Source organism: Somniosus microcephalus, chromosome 24 (assembly GCF_052327205.1).
Source record: "Somniosus microcephalus isolate GS21.2 chromosome 24, FLI_Smic_1.0, whole genome shotgun sequence".
Taxonomy (NCBI): Eukaryota; Metazoa; Chordata; class Chondrichthyes; order Squaliformes; family Somniosidae; genus Somniosus; species Somniosus microcephalus.
Genome location: NC_141010.1, coordinates 1,815,894 through 1,836,803, shown reverse-complemented (window position 1 = coordinate 1,836,803; position 20,910 = coordinate 1,815,894). Strand labels below are relative to the sequence as shown.

At 51.3% G+C, this 20,910-nt stretch overlaps 1 protein-coding gene across 1 annotated transcript in view; it reads right to left on the bottom strand.

Moving 5' to 3' along the window:
* Positions 1 to 1,793: 1,793 nt before the first annotated feature.
* LOC147100949 (cyclin-dependent kinase 12-like) overlaps positions 1,794 to 20,910 on the bottom strand; it is an 84,567-nt gene continuing 65,450 nt past the window's right edge. The window contains exons 9-14 of the mRNA XM_085966054.1: positions 17,413 to 17,490; positions 16,725 to 16,841; positions 15,118 to 15,249; positions 13,689 to 13,891; positions 6,661 to 7,215; positions 1,794 to 4,652 (exon numbers count right to left, since the gene is read on the bottom strand). Of these exons, the coding sequence (XP_085822180.1) occupies positions 3,898 to 4,652; positions 6,661 to 7,215; positions 13,689 to 13,891; positions 15,118 to 15,249; positions 16,725 to 16,841; positions 17,413 to 17,490 (1,840 nt within the window). The 3' untranslated portion in view covers positions 1,794 to 3,897. The remainder of the gene's footprint in view (positions 4,653 to 6,660; positions 7,216 to 13,688; positions 13,892 to 15,117; positions 15,250 to 16,724; positions 16,842 to 17,412; positions 17,491 to 20,910) is intronic.

Sequence of the window (20,910 nt, the reverse complement as noted above, 5' to 3'; positions counted from 1 at the left end):
GAGCGGGTAAACCTGGTTTGATGGGGTGGGGGAGCGGTGAAACCCAGTTTGATGGGGTGGGGGAGCAGTGAAACCCTGTTTGATGGGGTGGGGGAGCGGTGAAACCCTGTTTGATGGGGTGGGGGAGCGGTGAAACCCAGTTTGATGGGGTGGGGGAGCGGTGAAACCCGGTGTGATGGGGTGAGGGAGCGGTGAAACCCGGTTTGATGGGGTGGGGAGCGGTGAAACCCGGTTTGATGGGGTGGGGAGCGGTGAAACTCGGTTTGATGGGGTGGGGAGCGGTGAAACCCGGTTTGATGGGGCGGGGGAGCGGTGAAACCCGGTTTGATGGGGCGGGGGAGCGGTGAAACCCGGTTTGATGGGGTGGGGGGAGCGGTGAAACCCTGGGGTCGGGTGGGGTGGGGAGCGGTGAAACCCTGGGGTCGGGTGGGGGAGTGGTGAAACCCAGTTTGATGGGGTGGGGGAGCGGTGAAACCCGGTTTTATGGGGTGGGGGGAGCGGTGAAACCCTGGGGTCGGGTGGGGGAGCGGTGAAACCCAGCTTGATGGGGTGGGGAGCGGTGAAGCCCGGTTTGATGGGGCGGGGGAGCGGTGAAACCCGGTTTGATGGGGCGGGGGAGCGGTGAAACCCGGTTTGATGGGGCGGGGGAGCGGTGAAACCCGGTTTGATGGGGTGGGGGAGCGGTGAAACCCGGTTTGATGGAGAACTAAGTGGTAAAACGTCCCAAGACGCTTCACAGGAGCGATTATCAAACAGAATTTGACACCGAGCCATAAGGAGGTATTAGGGCAGATGACCAAAAGCTTGTTCAGAGGTAGGTTTTAATAAGCATCTTACAGGAGGAGAGATAGAGAGGTGGAGAGGCTTAGGACCGGAATTCCAGAGCTCGGGGCCCAGGCAGCTGAAGGCACGGCCGCCAATGGTGGAGCGATTAAAATCAGGGATGCTCAAGAGGCCAGAATTAGAGGAGCACAGATATGGAGTGTTATAGGACTGGAGGAGATTACAGAGATAGGGAGGAGTGAGGCCATGGAGGGATTTGGAAACAAGGATGAGAATTTTAAAATCGAGTCATTGCTTAACTGGGAGCCAATGTAGGTCAGCGAGCACAGGGGTGATGGGTGAACGGGACTTGGTGCGAGTTAGGACACGGGCAGCAGAGTTTTGGATGATCTCAAGTTTACGGAGGGTGCAATGTGGGAGGCCTGCCAGGAGTGCGTTGGAAAAGGCAAGTCTAGAAGTAACAAAGGCATGGATGAAGGTTTCAGCAGAGGATGAGCTGAAGCAGGGGCGGAGACGGGCGATGTTATGGAGGTGGAAATAGGCGGTCTTAGTGCTGGAGCGGATATGTGGTCGGAAGCTCATCTCAGGGTCAAATATGACACCAAGGTTGCGAACAGTGTGGTTCAGCCTCAGACAGATGCCAGAGAGAAGGATGGAGTCAGTGGCTGGGGAACGGAGTTAGTGGCGGGGATCAAAGACAATGGCTCACCCCCAGAGAGGGGGTGAAATTCTGTTTGAAGTGGGGAGAAGGATGTCACAAGTTTTTTCAACTAACAAGTTAACCGGCGTTGCCACGGTTACCGAGTTTACCAGGTCGGTGTGATTGACGGGTCCACTCCTGTCCAATTTTCAGCAATGCCAGAAGGCCCATTGGCCAGTGGGACGTCAATATTTACACAGCTCTGTGGCGAAGGAAGTCTAGAAAGTGGAATAGGACCCAGCGCAGTCTTCAGATCGTGCTCCCAGTGCCGGGAGCTCAGAACAGGCACTCCAACACAAACACTCGGCAGTCGAATTTATTATTTTTTTTATTAAAGTAAAATTTACTAAAAGCTGAAAAAAAATTCAGTAACCTTATCCTCAGAACAGTAATTTATTACTATAGCAACTAAACCGTGTCTTAATGTGGAGCCCACCCAGACACATGGTGTTAAAGGGGAGGCTACTGCACTGAACTGCCACATCACTCTAAATGTGTAGGTCCCAGGGAGACCCCTGCACACTCCCGAAGGCCCCCCTTGCTGCCACTGGGGGCTCCTGTGACATTCTGTGCAGAAACTCCCCACAGGAGGCGGTGAATGGGGACTACGGGCAGCTCATGCAATTCAGGTCACACAAGAGATGGTCCAACATAAAACCCACAGCTTGAAAGCGTAAAGAGATTGGAAATGCAGGGTAATTCTTAAAACAACATTTAGGATTATGTGGCAATTTAGCAGAATGTGAAATGGTAGAACATTAAAAAAAGTGAATAAAGAACTGAAGAAATACATGGATTTATGAGGATAGAGGGGTGGGGATCAGGAGCGGGATCGATGAGGAGGGAGGGATAGGAATTAGGAGCTGGATCGATGAGGAGGGATGGGAATCAGGAGCAGGATTGATGAGAGAGGGATGGGAATCAGGAGCAGGATCGATGAGGAGAGTGGGATGGGAATCAGGAGCGGGATTGATGAGAGAGGGATGGGAATCAGGAGCGGGATCGATGAGGAGAGGGGGATGGGAATTAGGAGCGGGATCGATGAGGAGAGGGGGATGGGAATTAAGAGCTGGATCGATGAGGAGGGATGGGGATGGGAATCAGGAGCGGGATCGATGAGGAGAGGGGGATGGGGGATGGGAATCAGGAGCGGGATCGATGAGGAGAGTGGGATGGGAATCAGGAGCGGGATCGATGAGAGAGGGATGGGAATTAGGAGCGGGATCGATGGGGGGAGTGGGATGGGAATCAGGAGCGGGATTGATGAGAGAGGGATGGGAATCAGGAGCGGGATTGATGAGAGGGATGGGAATCAGGAGCGGGATCGATGAGGAGAGTGGGATGGGGGATGGGAATCAGGAGCGGGATCGATGAGGAGAGTGGGATGGGGGATGGGAATCAGGAGCGGGATCGATGAGGGATGGGAATCAGGAGCGGGATCGATGAGGAGAGTGGGATGGGAATCAGGAGCGGGATTGGTGAGAGAGGGATGGGAATCAGGAGCGGGATTGATGAGAGAGTGGGATGGGGGATGGGAATCAGGAGCGGGATCGATGAGGAGAGTGGGATGGGAATCAGGAGCGGGATCGATGAGGAGAGTGGGATGGGAATCAGGAGCGGGATCGATGAGGAGAGTGGGATAGGAATTGACCGGTGAGAATGGAAAGGGCACTGACTGACAGTGATGGAGAAGCGCAGCAATATTTGGGTCACTGACTGAACCCGCTCACAGGTAAAGGAAGTCACACCTTAGGCCAGGTGGGAACATTGTTCAGGTTTAATTGCAGATTTGCTGAGATGCTTGTAACTTAGAAAATAACACAACATAAAGTGGCTTCCACTGAGGCTCAGGTACAGAGAAATGAGGAGGAAATGGTCCGGGGTTTGAAACCTTTATAATAAACGGATGATACAAGCCAGTCTGCTAAGCAGATTCCAGTGTATTTCTCTGACAGCAGGCTTGCTAATAATCTTTCCACTTTAGGGATTACTCTACATATTATACCTTGGGCTTTACTTCAAGCCCACTCCAATTCCACAGACTTCCCACAACCCGTATTGTTGCATCTTGACATGCCAACACGGCTAGAATTGCTCCCTCAGATCATTTCATTTCAGTATTGTCCCATAGTCATCAAGGACATAAATGTTTTCAAATTGATTATATAGGTCGTGGGGAAATCTCCCCGACAGTGTAACTTTACAATGAAAGATTCCTCACCCTAAGATAAAGGGCCTCCAGTTCACACACTGCAGATGGCTCCTTGTAAGCCAAATAATCCCCCTGTGGCCAGTCCCCGCCTCGTCAGGAATGGATGTGGGGGAGTGGATTTGCTCAATCCTGTCAAAGGTGATGACAGTCGGTTCTCTCCAAGGACATGATAGTAAGAAAGCACTAAAGGTGAGTCCTGGGGTTAGTATGGTACACCCCTCCCTCTGCCACCTCTGGCTGCTATTCTGCCGTGTGCCCTGTTATACCCTGAGCCCCGCGATGCTGCATTCCAGCTCAGCCCAGTCAGTGAGCTGCCGGGCACAGCACTTCCTGGCATCGGGCTGCTGTAGCTGTAGTTCGGAGGTTTGACATCTGCAGGCATGCTTGTGCTATTGCTACCTTCTGTGCCAGTTACCAGAGCTGGTAAAGTAACTCTAGTAAAGTTAAACCGGTGATCCTGGTCTGCTGTAAACTGCATCGCACCCATGTCCTTGTACGTACTGGATTCTCCAAACTCACTTATTGAGCTAGACAGTGTCCTGGATTGGGCCAGTTGTTGGGAGGTGCTGCCACACACGGCAGATTTGCTGTCCTGTAGCGTGTGCCCAGCCATTTCAGAGTCTCTCCTTTCACTCGTACTGACATTATTCCTGAACCCGTCTGTACCATAGCTGTTTGCTAAATGTGAGCTGCCATACTCGGCCACTCTGGTCTGTCTGTCGTTCTCCTGCGGTTCCTCTTTGTTGAGCAGCTGCAGCAAAGCAGCTTTCACTCCTGCGTTAGGGTCCTTGGTGGAGGGGCTCACTCCCAGATTCATTCGACAATCGGTATCGCCCAAGGCGGGCGGGGGGCCAGGGGGCTCCGGTGGTCGCTGGTCTGGAGGAAGAATTCGAGTTTGATTGAGTGCAGAAGGAGGCACAGGAACCTTTTTCTCCGGTTTAGTGAGGGCAGCACCATCTAGACAGAAAATACGAGGTACTGGTTATTGCCACGTTCCTGTTCACCACTGGCCAGAACCCCCCCACGGCTGTGATTTACTTCCACGGCCACTCCACCTTCTTCAACCAAACGCCCGCCATTCATGTCTGAACCCAAACGCTGAGCGGTGACTGGCCAAGCCATGGTGAGCCAATGCCTGTCCTGACTCTCCCACTGAGGAAGCTGCCGGGACAGCAACAGATGGAATGGGCACTGGCCGATGGAATTCAATCGAAGTAAATGTGAGTGGGACATTCTGGTAATAAAAATACAGGTCAGAATTATACTGACTGGGTGATGTGGGGGAGCAGAGGGATTCCGGTTCAAAGGACAGCAAAAGCAGCATCTCGAGTGGATAAGGCCATAAAAAGTTAATGGAAAACTAGCTTTTATGGCAAGAGGAATGGAATATAAAAGTCGAGATGTAACGGAGAATCTATATAAACCTCAGTAAGACCACAGTTGGAGACTGTGTGCAGTTTTGGGTCCACATTATAGGAAGGATGTTGAAGCTTTAGAGAGGGAACAGTGCAGATTCACCAGGAGGCTGCCTGGTGTGAGGAAATATGAAGAAAGACTTGGAAAATTCAGACTGTTTGTGTTACAAGTTATGGGGTGATTTGATAGAAATGTTTAAAATTATGAAGGGATGGGACCGAACAGATAGAAACAGGTTGTTTCCAGTGATTGAGGGTCTAGAACGAGGGGACAGAGAGTTGAGGATAGAGAAGAAACATTTTTACACAGAGGATTGTGAGGCGGTGACATGTGCAACCGGAGTTCGTGATTGAAGCAGAAACTGCGTCACATTGAAGAACAGCTTTGAGAGGCGGCTGAAGGAAAGGGGAATGAAGGGATCTGTAGGCAGGGTAGGAACATGGGATTGGGATACTCCTCATGGAGGATCAATGTATGGACTGTGGTTGGGCCGAATGGCCTGGTTCTGTGTGTTAATTCCCATGAACCTTTCCCCTTCCCTGAACCCGAGCCTCTGTAGACAGTTGGAGCATCAGCTGAGTCAGAACCTCCTGCTCTTGGTCTGTCCCAACTACACTGGCCCCGCCCACCGAACCCTTGGCCCCGCCCACTGAACCCTGGGCCCCGCCCACCCAACCCCGGGGCCCGCCCACAGAACCACGCCCACCGAACCCTGGCCCCACCCACCGAACCCTGGGGCCCCGCCCACCGAACCACGCCCACCAAACCCTGGGCCCCGCCCACCCAACCCTGGCCCCGCCCACCCAACCCCGCCCACCAAACCCAGGGCCCCGCCCACCGAACCACACACACCAAACCCTGGCCCCGCCCACCCAACCCCCGCCCACCAAAGCCTGGGCCCCCGCCCACCCAATCCTGGGCCCCACCCACCGAACCCCGGGCCCCACCCACCAAATCCATGGCCCGCCCACCGAACTCCGGGCCCCGCCCACCGAACTCCGGGCCCCACCCACCGAACCCTGGCCCCACCCACCGAACCCTGGCCCCACCCACCAGGCCCCGCCCCCGAACCCCGCCCACCGAACCTTGCCCACCGAACCCCGGGCCCCGCCCACCGAACCCCGCCCACCCAACCCCGGCCCCACCCACTAAACACTGGGCCCCGCCCACCGAAACCCAGCCCCGCCCACCCAACCCTGGGCCCACCCACCGAACACTGGCCCAAGCTCAAACTCAAATATTGCACTGCTACTGCTAAATGATGTCAAACCCCAGCAGCAGCTTTGAAATTTTGAGGACATTAAACCCTTGATAAGGACTTTGTGACAAACACGGAACAAGGGGTGCAGGTTGTCTGGAGGTATATAGCGGGGTGCTATATCAGACTGTTCACCAGCGTTAGTGGGAGGGGGGTCCAGCATTCGCGGGGTCCGCTAGTGTTAGTGGGGTCCGCCAGCGTTAGTGGGATGAACCAGCAGAGAAAGGCGGGCTGTGCGACTTATTGAAAAGTAACGAGGGGCGATATGCACCAGTCGGAAGCGGTAGTTACCTGTGGCGTCAGTAGTGGCAGTGAGAGTCTGCGGCTGCTGTGGTCCATCATTCGCTTTGATGCCGTTACTTTCCTCGGGCGCAGCAGTGGCTTCCTGAGATTTAATCAGCTGACTCAGTAAAATGGTCAGCAAGTTCTGTGTGTCAGTCTGGGTGTCAGTCGCCTGCGATATGGACTGAGACGGCTGGGTGGGTGCCACCTGCGGGAGGGTGGCAAGGACCTGTGGAAGAGGCGCTGGTGTCGGTGGTACGGGTGTCGGAGCAGGTGGGGTCGGTGCTGCTGTCAGAGGAGGCTGGATGGACGGTGCAGGTGGAGGCGGTGGAGGTGGAGGATGGGTCGCTGTGGGAGGCTGAGCGTCCTGTTGCTGGCTGGTGGCCTCGGCTAGAGCCACGAGTGATTGGCTAAGGACGTTCCACTGCTGCTGTGTCTCTGGGTTAGTGCTGACGTTCAACGCTTGTGCCAGCTGGGTGAGGCTGAGATTGGTCTGTGTCTGTAGCAGGTTGAGCAGCACCGCTAACTCATTCTGGTTTAGTTGTTGTGCAGCGTCTCTGATGCCTACACAAAACAAAGCAAGGTTCAAAACTCTCTCTGATCACTCTGAACACAGGCTCCATCTGTCAGAGTAAATTCGCTTTATACATATTTAAAATGAGTGCTAGGTGCATTCCGCCCAGGGCTGTCCAATACGTTAGCCACTAGCCACATGTGGCTAATCACATGTTTGATGAGCAAATAATAAATGAGTAACAGACACCATCAAAGGGTCATGTGATCTCAATACTCATTTTCGCATGGATTGTGCATGTGAACTTTAACCTTTTTGTGGAAGTACAGTGAACAGTGAGGAGGAGAGTGAGATTTCAAGAAGACACAGACAGGCTGGTGAAATGGGCGGACACATGGCAGATGAAATTTAATGCAGAAAAGTGCGAAGTGATACATTTTGGTAGGAAAAATGAGGAGAGGCAATATAAACTAAAGGGTACAATCCTAAAGGGGGCGCAGAAACAGAGAGACCTGGGGGTATATGTGCACAAATCGTTGAAGGTGGCAGGGCAGGTTGAGAAAACAGTTAAAAAAGCACATGGGATCCTGGGCTTCATAAATAGAGGCATCGAATACAAAAGCAAGGAAGTTATGATGAACCTTTATAAAACACTGGTTCAGCCTCAACTGGAGTATTGTGTCCAATTCTGGGCACCGCACTTTAGGAAGGGTGTGAAGGCCTTGGAGAGGGTGCAGAGGAGATTTACAAGAATGGTTCCAGGGATGAGGGACTTCAGTTATGTGGATAGACTGGAGAAGCTGGGGTTGTTCGCCTTGGAGCTGAGAAGGTTGAGAGGAGATTTGATCGAGGTGTTCAAAATCATGAGGGGTCTGGACAGAGTAGATATAGAGAAACTGTTCCCATTGGTGGAAGGGTTGAGAACCAGAGGACACAGATTTAAGGTGATTGGCAAAAGAACCAAAGGCGACATGAGGAAAAACTTGTTTACGCAGCGAGTGGTTATGATCTGGAATTCACTGCCTGAGAGGGTGGTGGAGGCAGATTCAATCACGGCTTTCAAAAGGGAATTGGATAAGTATCTGAAGGAAAAAAAATTGCAGGGCTACGGGGAAAGGGCAGGGGAGTGGGACTAGCTAAAGTGCTGTTGCAGAGAGCTGACGCGGGCTCGACAGGCCGAATGGCCTCCTTCTGTGCTGTAACCATTCTATGATTGTGTGTGTGTTGGTAAAATGACAAAAAGCAGAGTGCGCGAGTGTTTTTTTGACAGTTGTGAGCGCTTTACTTCCTTGGTTACTGAATGGTGATCGATGTTTGTTAAGTGAACACACACGTTAAGGACATTTACTTGTATTGTGTGTAAGGTGTTTTTAACTAAAATTAGTGCACAGGCTAAAATGGTGTTGTCATTGCCGCATCTGTGGCTAGTCAGTGATTGCTATTGCACAACACTGATTTAGCCAGCTTGTACTATGTAAAACCGTTTATCTATATCTATATATTAATTAAAAATCTTGTGTCTGCACATATTTCCTGTCAAGGTTTTTCATTGTAATTCGCCAATTCTACATTTATGATGGAAACTGTCTATGTAAATCGGTCACGCTGTAATTGCACACTCCCGCCAGTGGCAGTGCTGCAGCACCAGCACATCAGGCGGTGTCATTAGGCATGGGCAGTTCCATTAGATATATATGGACATAAGAATTTATAACGGTAGAAAATATCAGTAATAATCAATAAAAATGAAGAATGTATGACTTCAAAATGTGGATTGACTTGTAGGTGTCCTGGTCGAATTATTTCTCTAATCCTGCTTCACCTGAGCACTACACTAAGTTACGACCCCCTATGGAACATCGACTAGTAACTTTACTAACAGTGAAAGGATCTTGTAGGGGCAACAACCACAATAAAGGCTAACAGGAGAAAAATTCTGTAAAATGTTTCCACTAAGTAGGAGATATCTTCTTTTCATTTAGTCAATGGCTGTTTTGCCGACAACATTGATGATATTTTAGAACTAATTGGTTGTGTAGCGCTATCGGACGACGAGAAAGGAGGCATAGCTGGATTTGGTTCTGGGGAATGAGGTGGAGCAAGTGTCAGTAGGGGAACATTTAGGGAACAGTGATCATAGTATCATAAGGTTTAGATTAGATATGGAAAAGAACAGGGAGCAATCTAGAGTAAAAATACTTAATTGGAGGAAGACCAATTTCAGTGGGTTGAGAACGGATCTGGCCTGGGTAAACTGGAATCAAAGATTGGCAGACAAAACTGTAATCGAACAATGGGCTGCTTTTAAAGAGGAGATGGTTCAGTTACAGTCGAGGTACATTCCCACAAGGGGGAAAGGTAGGGCAACTGAAGTCAGAGCTCCCTGGATGATGAAAGAGATAGAGAGTAAGATGAAGCAGAAAAAGAGCGAGTATGACAGATGTCAGGTTGAGAATACAAGTGAGAATCAGGCTGAATATAGAATGTTCAGAGGGGAAGTGAAACAGAAAAGAGAGAGCATGAGAATAGATAGGCAGCTACCATAAATGAGAATTCCAAAGTCTTCTATAGGCATATAATTAGTAAACGAGTAGTAACAGGAGGGGTGGGGCCAATTAGGGACCAAAAAGGAGACCTACGCTTGGAGGCAGAGGGCATGGCTGAGGTACTAAATTAGTACTTTGCATCTGTCTTCACCAAGGAAGAAGACGCTGCCAAAGCCATAGTGAAGGAGGAGGTAGTGGAGATACTGGATGAGATAAAAATTGATAAAGAGGAGCTACTAAAAATGCTGGCTTAAATGACATAAGTCACCAGTACCCGATGGGATGCATCCTAGGACACTGAGGGAAGTTAAGGTAGAAATTGCGGAGTTACTGGCCATAACCTTCCAATCCTCCTTAGATACAGGGCTGGTGCCAGAGGACTGGAGAATTGCAAATGTTACAACCTTGTTCAAAAAAGGGTGTAAGGATAAACCCAGCAACTACAGGCCAGTCAGTTTAACCTCAGTAGTGGGGAAGCTTTTATAAACGATAATCAGGGACAAAATTAACAATCACTTGGACAAGTCTGGATTAAATAAGAAAAGCCAGCACGGATCTGTTAAAGGCAAATCGTGTTTAACTAATTTGAAGTTTTTTGATGAGGGTTGATGAGGGCAATGCGGTTGATGTGATGTACATGGACTTTCAAAAGGCGTTTGATAACGTGCCACATAATAGGCTTGCAAGCAAAGTTGAAGCCCACGGAATAAAAGGGACAGTGGCAGCATGGATACAAAATTGGCTAAGTGACAGGAAACAGAGAGTAGTAGTGAACGGTTCTTTTTTTTGCACTGGAGGAAGGTATACAGTGGTGTTCCCCAGGGGTCGGTACCAGGACCACTGCTTTTCTTGATATATATTAATGACTTGGACTTGGGTGTACAGGGCACAATTTCAAAATTTGCAGGTGACACAAAACTTGGAAGTATAGTGAACAGTGAGGAGGATAGTGATAGACTTCAGGAGGACATAGACAGGCTGGTGAAATGGGCGGACACGTGGCAGATGAAATTTAACGCAGAAAAGTGCGAAGTGATATATTTTGGTAGGAAGAATGAGGAGAGGCAATATAAACTAAAGGGTACAATCCTAAAGAGGGTGCATGAACAGAGAGACCTGGGGGTATGTGTGCACAAATCATTGAAGGTGGCAGGGCAGGTTGAGAAAGCGGTTAACATAGAAACATAGAAAAATAGCTCTGGAACAGTTCCCATGGATTGGAGGGTAGCTAATGTAACCCCACTATTCAAAAAAGGTGGTAGAGGGAAAACGGGGAATTACAGACCGGTAAGCCTGACATCGGTAGTGGGGAAAATGCTAGAGTCCATTATAAAAGATGTAATAGCAGAGCACTTGGAAAACAGTGACAGGATCGGACAAAGTCAACATGGATTTACAAAAGGTAAATCGTGCTTGACTAATCTACTGGAATTTTTTGAGGATGTAACTGGTAGAATAGATAAGGGAGAACCAGTGGATGTGGTGTATTTGGACTTTCAGAAGGCTTTCGATAAGGTCCTGCATAAGAGATTAGCGTGTAAAGTTAAGGCACATGGGATTGGGGGCAAGGTACTGACTTGGATAGAGAACTGGTTGGCAGACAGGATGCAAAGAGTTGGAATAAACGGGTCTTTTTCCGAGTGGCAGGCAGTGACTAGTAGTGGGGTACCGCAGGGATCGGTCCTAGGACCCCTATTATTCACAATATATATATATAAATGATCTAGACGAGGGAACTAGATGTAATATCTCCAAGTTTGCAGACGACACAAAGCTGGGTGGGCGTGTGTGCTGTGAGGAGGATGCCGAGAAACTCCAGTATGATTTGGACAGGTTGGATGATTGGGCAGAAGCATGGCAGATGCAGTATAATGTGGATACATGCGAGATTATCCACTTTGGTGGCAAAAACAGGAAGGCAGATTATCTGAACGGCAATAGATTGGGAGAAGGGGAAGTGCAACGAGACCTGGGTGTCCTTGTGCACCAGTCGCTGAAGGTAAGCATGCAGGTGCAGTAGGCGGTTAAGAAGGCAAATGGTATGTTGGCCTTCGTAGTGAGAGGATTTGAGTACAGGAACAAGGATGTCTTGCTGCAGTTGTACAGGGCCTTGGTGAGACCACACCTTGAGTATTGTGTGCAGTTTTGGCCGCCTTATCTGAGGAAGGATGTTCTTGCCATGGAGAGAGTGCAGCGAAGATTCACCAGACTGATACCTGGGATGGCAGGAATGACATATGAGGAGAGATTGGGTCGATTGGGCTTATACTCGCTGGAGTTTAGAAGAATGAGAGGGGATCTCATTGAAACTTATAAAATTCTAACAGGACTAGACAGACGAGATGCAGGAAGGATGTTCCCGATGGCCGGGGAGTCCAGAACCAGGGGTCACAGTCTAAGGATAAGGGGTAAGTCATTTAGGACAGAGATGAGGAGGAATTACTTCACCCAGAGAGTGGTGAACCTGTGGAATTCTCTACCACAGAAGGCAGTGGAGGGCAATTCATTAAATATATTCAAGAAAGAGTTAGATATATTTCTTAAGGCTAAAGGGATCAAGGGATATGGGGAGAAGGCAGGGACAGGGTACTGAATTTGGATGATCAGCCATGATCTCATTGAATGGCGGAGCAGGCTCGAGGGGCCGAATGGCCTACTCCTGCTCCTATCTTCTATGTTTCTATGGCCCTTCGAGCCTGCTCCGCCATTCAACACGATCATGGCTGATCCTCTATCTCAATACCATATTCCCGCACTCTCCCCATACCCCTTTATGCCTTTTGTGTTTAGAAATCTATCTATCTCCTTCTTAAATATATTTAGTGACTTGGCCTCCACAGCCTTCTGTGGTAGAGAATTCCAAAGGTTCACCACCCTCTGAGTAAAGAAATTTCTCATCTCAGTCCTAAATGTCCTACCCCGTATCTTGAGACTGTGACCTCTCGTAAAAAAAAGTATACGGGATCCTGGGCTTCATAAATAGAGGCAGAGTACAAAAGCAAGGAAATTATGATGAAGCTGTATAAAACACTGGCTTGGCCACAGCTGGCGTATTGTGTCCCATTCTGGGCACTGCACTTTAGGAAGGATATGAAGACCTTAGAGAGAGTGCAGAAAAGATTAACGAGAATGATTCCAGGGATGAGGGACTTCAGTTACGTGGATAGACTGGAGAAGCTGGGGTTGTTCTCCTTGGAGCAGAGAAGGTTGAGAGGAGATTTGATAGAGGTGTTCAAAATCATGAGGGGTCTGGACAGAGTAGATAGAGAGAGACTGTTCCCATTGGTGGAAGGGTCGAGAACCAGAGGACACAGATTTAAGGTGATTGGCAGAAGAACCAAAGGCGACATGAGGAAAACCTTGTTTACACAGCGAGTGGTTAGGATCTGGAATTAATTCACTGCCTGAAAGGGTGGTGGAGGCAACCGTGACTTTCAAAAGGGATTTGGATAAGTAGCTGAAGGAAATTTTTTTGCAGGGCTCCGGGGAAAGGGCGGGGGAGTGGGATGAGCTGAAGTGCTCTTGCAGAGAGCCGGCACGGGCTCGACGGGCCGAATGGTCTCCTTCCATGCTGTAACCATTCTACCCAAGGGTGTGAAAAGCGCTCGGGCTATCGAACGACCCAAGGGTGTGAAAAGCGCTATATAAATGCACTTCACTCCCCCCATTTCAGTCCACCCTGATACTGTGAGTCAACCAATGGGTATCAGCAATGGTTACACTTGGAGCAGCTCCAGAAGAATCCCAGAAATTGCCATCCAGGCATAGCTGTGTTGCTGATAGGGAGGGACCTATACATGGGATGGAACGGCTGTACTCTGCTGTCTATCTTACTGGCCCCAAAACCTCTTAAACATCAATCACCCACTCCCAGAAATACAAATATCCAATTCTCCCGTAAAGTTTCCCGCAACGTCTCTGGGTTGTCTAATCGGCTGCAGTGGTCATTTTCACTCAGTGTCCTTCGACGGACTCACCGCCCACGTCTGTGGTGCTGCTGTGCGCTTTACTCTGCGCCGGTGGTGCAGTCTGCGGTGTGCTGTTCCTGCTGTCGTCAGTGCTGATCGCCGTGTCTTTACGAGCTGTCTTTTGCACAGGCGGATCTTCGATGATTCCTGCTTGCTTCTGTCGTCGACGTTTTTTACTCCAAAGCTCGTGGCAATCCTGCCAGTGAGGAAGGCTGGAAAATAGTTTTTAAAAAGCACACACTAAAAATTACCAGAAGACAGACAAATTAAAGCAATTTCACATGCAATAGAAGTGACTGAGAGCGTATTACATCTGTCCAAACACTGAACCAGCTGCACTCAAATCCCAGTTTCTGCCTGCAGGCCTCTCCCAATGTCTCAATCTCTCCCCTTACCGAGTACAAACTGATTGTGACATACATACAACTCAGTCATCCCCATCCCCAACAATCCTACACAATTCCCAATCCCTAACAATTCTGTTGCTGCACTGTCGGAGGGGCAGTACTGAGGGAATGCTGCACTGTCGGAGGGGCAGTACTGAGGGAATGCTGCACTGTCAGAGAGGCAGTACTGAGGGAGCGCTGCACTGTCGGAGGGGCAGTACTGAGGGAATGCTGCACTGTCGGAGGGGCAGTACTGAGGGAGCGCTGCACTGTCGGAGGGGCAGTACTGAGGGAGCGCTGCACTGTCGGAGGGGCAGTACTGAGGGAGCACCGCACTGTCGGAGGGGCAGTACTGAGGGAGCGCCGCACTGTCGGAGGGGCAGTACTGAGGGAATGCTGCACTGTCGGAGGGGCAGTACTGAGGGAGCGCTGCACTGTCGGAGGGGCAGTACTGAGGGAATGCTGCACTGTCGGAGGGGCAGTACTGAGGGAGCGCCGCACTGTCGGAGGGGCAGTACTGAGGGAGTGCTGCACTGTCGGAGGGGCAGTACTGAGGGAGTGCTGCACGGTCAGTGGTGCTGTCTTAGGATGAGATGTTGAGCTGAGGCCATTGGGACCTGTTGAGGCGGATGTAAAAGATCCAATGGCACTGTTCGAAGATCAGCTGTCCCGGTGTACTGCTCAACACTCCCCCCTCAACCAACACCATCAAAACGTATGAACTGGTCATTTATCTCATTGCTGTTTGTGGGATCTTTCTCTGTTCAAATTGGCTGCCGTGTTTCCCAAATTTTCCAGACAACAGATAAACAGGGAGATTGGTTAACTGAGCCAAGGACTGTAAGTGAATCAGGAGGGTGTAGACAGCTAAGAAGACTGGAACGATAGAGGTCAAATTGAATGTGGAGAAATGTGAGGTGATACATTCTGGGAGGAAGAACGAGAGAACATTGACACTAAATGGTGAAACGTTGAAAGGAGTGGAGAGACGTAAAATACTGCGGTTTCCTAACTCACAAAAATCCAGACGAGTTGTCGGCAGCGATACTTACTCAGGAGGAGGCATTTTTGTGGGGTCCACGTTTTTCAAGAAATCGCTCTGCTGGGTCTGTTCAGCAGTGCAGCGCTTGCTGGGGTCGAGGGTCAGCATATGGTCAAGCAGGTCCAGCGCAGGGAGCGGAATGCTGCAGAAATAGCAAATATCCACATTCTTACATTGACAAACAGCAAGTGCATTTAACACCAAAAGCCCAGGGATACTGGGTCCATATCAGACAGTCTCAGGAACACCAAACATGGCTTCAAAACCCAAAGTTACAACAAAGGCAAAGAAAAGCATCAGAAAGATTCATGCAGAGCGTTGTCAGCTGCCCGCGTGATGCCAGCCACCAGTCACCAGCCACAGGCAATGCACCATGTTAAACATCTGCTGTCGCGCAAATGAAACCAGCCAATTATACTTACAGGAGTTCTACCCACAGATGCCATGCATCAACGCCCACCCCGGCAAAAGAAAACGAGGCAACAATTTGAATAAAAAATTAAAACACATTTCATTTGTCACATTGTACAGTAAAGGTGCTTAAATTTGATCTATTTTGTGTGCATTCCAGTGACAATTCTTCTAACTATTGCAGAAGCCATCCTTGTAGCTCACACTTCAGCCTGGTCAAAGTGGCATCATAGGGGTTGCATGCAGCGCAGCTGCCAACCTTCTGCTAACTCCCAGGCAGGTAGTGAGTTAGATACAGAGTAAAGCTCCCTCTACACTGTCCCATCAAACACTCCCAGGGCAGGTACAGCACGGGTTAGATACAGAGTAAAGCTCCCTCTACACTGTCCCATCAAACACTCCCAGGGCAGGTACAGCACGGGTTAGATACAGAGTAAAGCTCCCTCTACACTGTCCCATCAAACACTCCCAGGGCAGGTACAGCACGGGTTAGATAGAGAGTAAAGCTCCCTCTACACTGTCCCATCAAACACTCCCAGGGCAGGTACAGCACAGGTTAGATACAGAGTAAAGCTCCCTCTACACTGTCCCTTCAAACACTCCCAGGGCAGGTACAGCATGGGTTAGATACAGAGTAAAGCTCCCGCTACACTGTCTCTTCAAACACTCCCAGGGCAGGTACAGCACGGGTTAGATACAGAGTAAAGCTCCCTCTACACTGTCCCATCAAATACTCCCGGGGCAGGTACAGCACGGGTTAGATACAGAGTAAAGCTCCCTCTACACTGTCCCATCAAACACTCCCAGGGCAGGTACAGCACGGGTTAGATACAGAGTAAAGCTCCCTCTACACTGTCCCATCAAACACTCCCAGGGCAGGTACAGCACGGGTTAGATACAGAGTAAAGCTCCCTCTACACTGTCCCATCAAACACTCCCAGGGCAGGTACAGCATGGGTTATATACAGAGTAAAGCTCCCTCTACACTGTCCCATCAAACACTCCCAGGGCAGGTACAGCACGGGTTAGATACAGAGTAAAGCTCCCTCTACACTGTCCCATCAAACACTCCCAGGGCAGGAACAGCACGGGTTATATACACAGCAAATCTCCCTCTACACTGTCCCATCAAACACTGCCAGGACAGTTTTAACATGCATTGCACTGAGCTCCTGCTGTTCCACTGACTCTGTTATTGAAGCTTACAATGCAAACTCTTCACGAAGGCGTCTCCGATATTGCTTCTTCGGTTTCATCGTGTGAAAATATGGCAGCTTAATGACATCAGGCCAAGCAGCAGGGCAAGGGCTGCCACATAACCGACTGAGAAAACAAAAGCAGAGAGCAGAATGATTATCTCCAACCAGGTAACCCTCAGTGAAACCTTTCACACATCATTCACTCGTTCAATGATGCCAGAGAAGTGGCCAATACCCTGTGGGCAAAACACGCTCCATAAAGTGCAGCTTTGGAAATCAATCACAACAGTCCAAGTGTGAGTGTGCAAGTGCCACTGCACTGAAACACTGAACTTCATGTGTATGAACATTTGTAGCAAACGGTACACTCGTCCTAGGATGTGTTATGTAACTGCATGATGCCGCTGTTCAGCAGGGTTACGGTCACTCACTGTGTAACCACATGAAGTCATGGAACCTGCAAGATTACAGAGAGGAGGTGGCCATTCCAGTCTTTGCCTGCGTCAGTTCAGCAGGAGCTGTCTTGATGGATGAGCTGTCAGTCGCCCCTTTAAGCAACAGTTGGGACATTATCAATAATACTTTAATTACTGATCGAATAGATTGGGATAGCCTATGTAATGCATTGAGTCAGCAAGGGTTATTTACAGGATGGCCATTGATCACTAACAGAGCATCTGAAAATCAGCTCCTACCTGATCAGCTCGAGCTGTGCCAGTTCCTGATTGGCCTGAAAGATTGGTTTTTTAGTGAAGAGTTCCCCAAGGATACACCTGCAAGCAGAACAGAGAATGAACAACCCGCTCACACTCACAACCCGCTCACACTCACAACCCGCTCACACTCACAACCCCCGTTCACATACTCACAACCAGCTCACACTCGGAGCCCGCTCACACTCGGAGCCCGCTCACACTCACAACCCCCGTTCACATACTCACAACCAGCTCACACTCGGAGCCCGCTCACACTCGGAGCCCCCGTTCACATACTCACAACCAGCTCACACTCGGAGCCCGCTCACACTCGGAGCCCGCTCACACTCGGAGCCCGCTCACACTCGGAGCCCGCTCACACTCGGAGCCCGCTCACACTCGGAGCCCGCTCACACTCGGAGCCCGCTCACACTCGGAGCCCGCTCACACTCGGAGCCCGCTCACACTCGGAGCCCGCTCACACTCACACGGTAATCAGACACAGTTCCAGTGGCACGGGGAGGTTTTCGAAGTTGTTGTGACCTACAATTTATCGCTGAATCTCACTTTAATACCAGGAAATCCTCCTTAAAATTGTGGAATATGATGGTGTGCCAAACCTCTGATACAACAGATGCAGTAAATGAGAGTGGACACACGGCACTCACTCTTCAGACAAAGACAGCATCATTCTCTGCTGCTTGCCTCTCACTGCTGGGCCCTCACCTGTTCTCTCATTTGACTGGTTTAAATTGTCCATATTTGTAGATTCTCTCCCATTTTCCCTTCTCAAATTTCTATTCCAAATGCTTGTTGTTCCCCCAACCCTCTGATCTACATTATCTCTCCTTTTTACAGCTTGTTCCTCCTGGTATCAGACACTTGTTATTGTACCTCATCGTCAGATTATCTCTGGTTAATATGGTCTCTGACAGGAGCTCACTCCACCAAACCTTTCACTCCCCCCTCGCTCCGCAGTACCCTCCCCGTCCCTCTCCCCCTCGCTCCGCAGTGCCCTGTCCGTCCCTCTCCCCCTCCCTCCGCAGTACCCTGTCCGTCCCTCTCCCCCTCGCTCCGCAGTGCCCTGTCCGTCCCTCTCCCCCTCGCTCCGCAGTGCCCTCCCCGTCCCTCTCCCCCTCGCTCCGCAGTACCCTCCCCGTCCCTCCCCCCTCGCTCCGCAGTACCCTCCCCGTCCCTCTCCCCCTCGCTCCGCAGTGCCCTGTCCGTCCCTCTCCCCCTCCCTCCGCAGTGCCCTGTCCCCCTCTCCCCCTCCCTCCGCAGTGCCCTCCCCGTCCCTCTCCCCCTCCCTCCGCAGTACCCTCCCCGTCCCTCTCCCCCTCCCTCCGCAGTACCCTCCCCGTCCCTCTCCCCCTCCCTCCACAGTACCCTGTCCCAGGGCCTCTCCCCCCTCGCTCCGCAGTGCCCTCCCCGTCCCTCTCCCCCTCCCTCCGCAGTACCCTGTCCCACTCTCCCCTCCCTCCGCAGTACCCTGTCCGTCCCTCTCCCCCTCGCTCCACAGTACCCTCCCCGTCCCTCTCCTCCTCCCTCCGCAGTACCCTGTCCCACTCTCCCCCTCCCTCCGCAGTACCCTGTCCGTCCCTCTCCCCCTCGCTCCGCAGTACCCTGTCCGTCCCTCTCCTCCTCCCTCCGCAGTACCCTGTCCCACTCTCCCCCTCCCTCCGCAGTACCCTGTCCCACTCTCCCCCTCGCTCCGCAGTACCCTGTCCCACTCTCCCCCTCGCTCCGCAGTACCCTGTCCCAGTGCCTCTCTCCTCCTCGCTCCGCAGTACCCTGTCCGTCCCTCTCCTCCTCGCTCCGCAGTACCCTGTCCGTCCCTCTCCTCCTCGCTCCGCAGTACCCTGTCCGTCCCTCTCCTCCTCGCTCCGCAGTACCCTGTCCGTCCCTCTCCCCCTCGCTCCGCAGTACCCTGTCCGTCCCTCTCCTCCTCGCTCCGCAGTACCCTGTCCCAGTGCCTCTCCCCCTCGCTCCGCAGTACCCTGTCCGTCCCTCTCCTCCTCGCTCCGCAGTACCCTGTCCGTCCCTCTCCCCCTCGCTCCGCAGTACCCTGTCCGTCCCTCTCCTCCTCGCTCCGCAGTACCCTGTCCGTCCCTCTCCCCCTCGCTCCGCAGTACCCTGTCCGTCCCTCTCCCCCCTCGCTCCGCAGTACCCTGTCCGTCCCTCTCCCCCTCCCTCCGCAGTACCCTGTCCGTCCCTCTCCCCTCCCTCCGCAGTACCCTGTCCGTCCCTCTCCCCCTCGCTCCGCAGTGCCCTGTCCCAGTGCCTCTCCTCCTCCCTCCGCAGTGCCCTGTCCCAGTGCCTCTCCTCCTCCCTCCGCAGTGCCCTGTCCCAGTGCCTCTCCTCCTCCCTCCGCAGTGCCCTGTCCCAGTGCCTCTCCTCCTCCCTCCGCAGTACCCTGTCCCAGTGCCTCTCTCCCCCTCCCTCCGCAGTGCCCTGTCCCAGTGCCTCTCTCCCCCTCCCTCCGCAGTGCCCTGTCCCAGTGCCTCTCTCCCCCTCCCTCCGCAGTGCCCTGTCCCAGTGCCTCTCTCCCCCTCCCTCCGCAGTACCCTGTCCCAGTGGCTCTCTCCTCCTCCCTCCGCAGTACCCTGTCCCAGGGCCTCTCCCCTCCCTCCGCAGTGCCCTGTCCCAGTGCCTCTCTCCCCCTCCCTCCGCAGTACCCTGTCCCAGTGCCTCTCCTCCTCCCTCCGCAGTACCCTGTCCCAGTGCCTCTCCCCTCCCTCCGCAGTGCCCTGTCCCAGTGCCTCTCCCCCTCCCTCCGCAGTGCCCTGTCCCAGTGCCTCTCTCCCCCTCCCTCTGTAGTACCCTATCCCAGTGTTCCTTGTGCTCCTCCATCTTCTGCAGTATCGCCTTTTGCCTTTTTAAAAATAGCTCAACAGCATCACATCTTTCCTGATTTCTTGCTTTGGGCTCTTTAAAATAATGAACTGTAAAATATCCATCATCCAGGACCCCAACCACCCTGGGCACGAACTGTTCTCTCTCCTGCGGTCCGGTTGTCGGTACCGCAGCATTCAAACCAGGACCAGCAGGTTCAAGAACAGTTTCTACCTACAGGCAGTGCGCCTACTGAACTGCTAACCGCACTGCCCCACATATCAAAGTCACATTCTCCCTCCCACCCTGGAACTGTATATCACTTGAACCGTGAGCGCACAAGAACATTCTTGATCACTAGACTGTGTGCACATAGGACTCTTGTACCTCAACCTTAACTTATATAACTTATAACTAATTTGTACATTGCACATTGCATTTTAACTTATACTTATTTATATATTATACTTATACTACCATATACTTATCATATTACATTACTATTACTTCCAGTGGTATAGAGGCTTTTTGCACTATTCATCATATCCTGCAACTTGGACTGTCATTGCTATACTTATTTGCTTATTGTTTCTATATTTATACTTGTTTTTACTTCTGCTTTTTATATTTATACTTATATTGTGGGAGTGAGTGGGGAATAAGCAT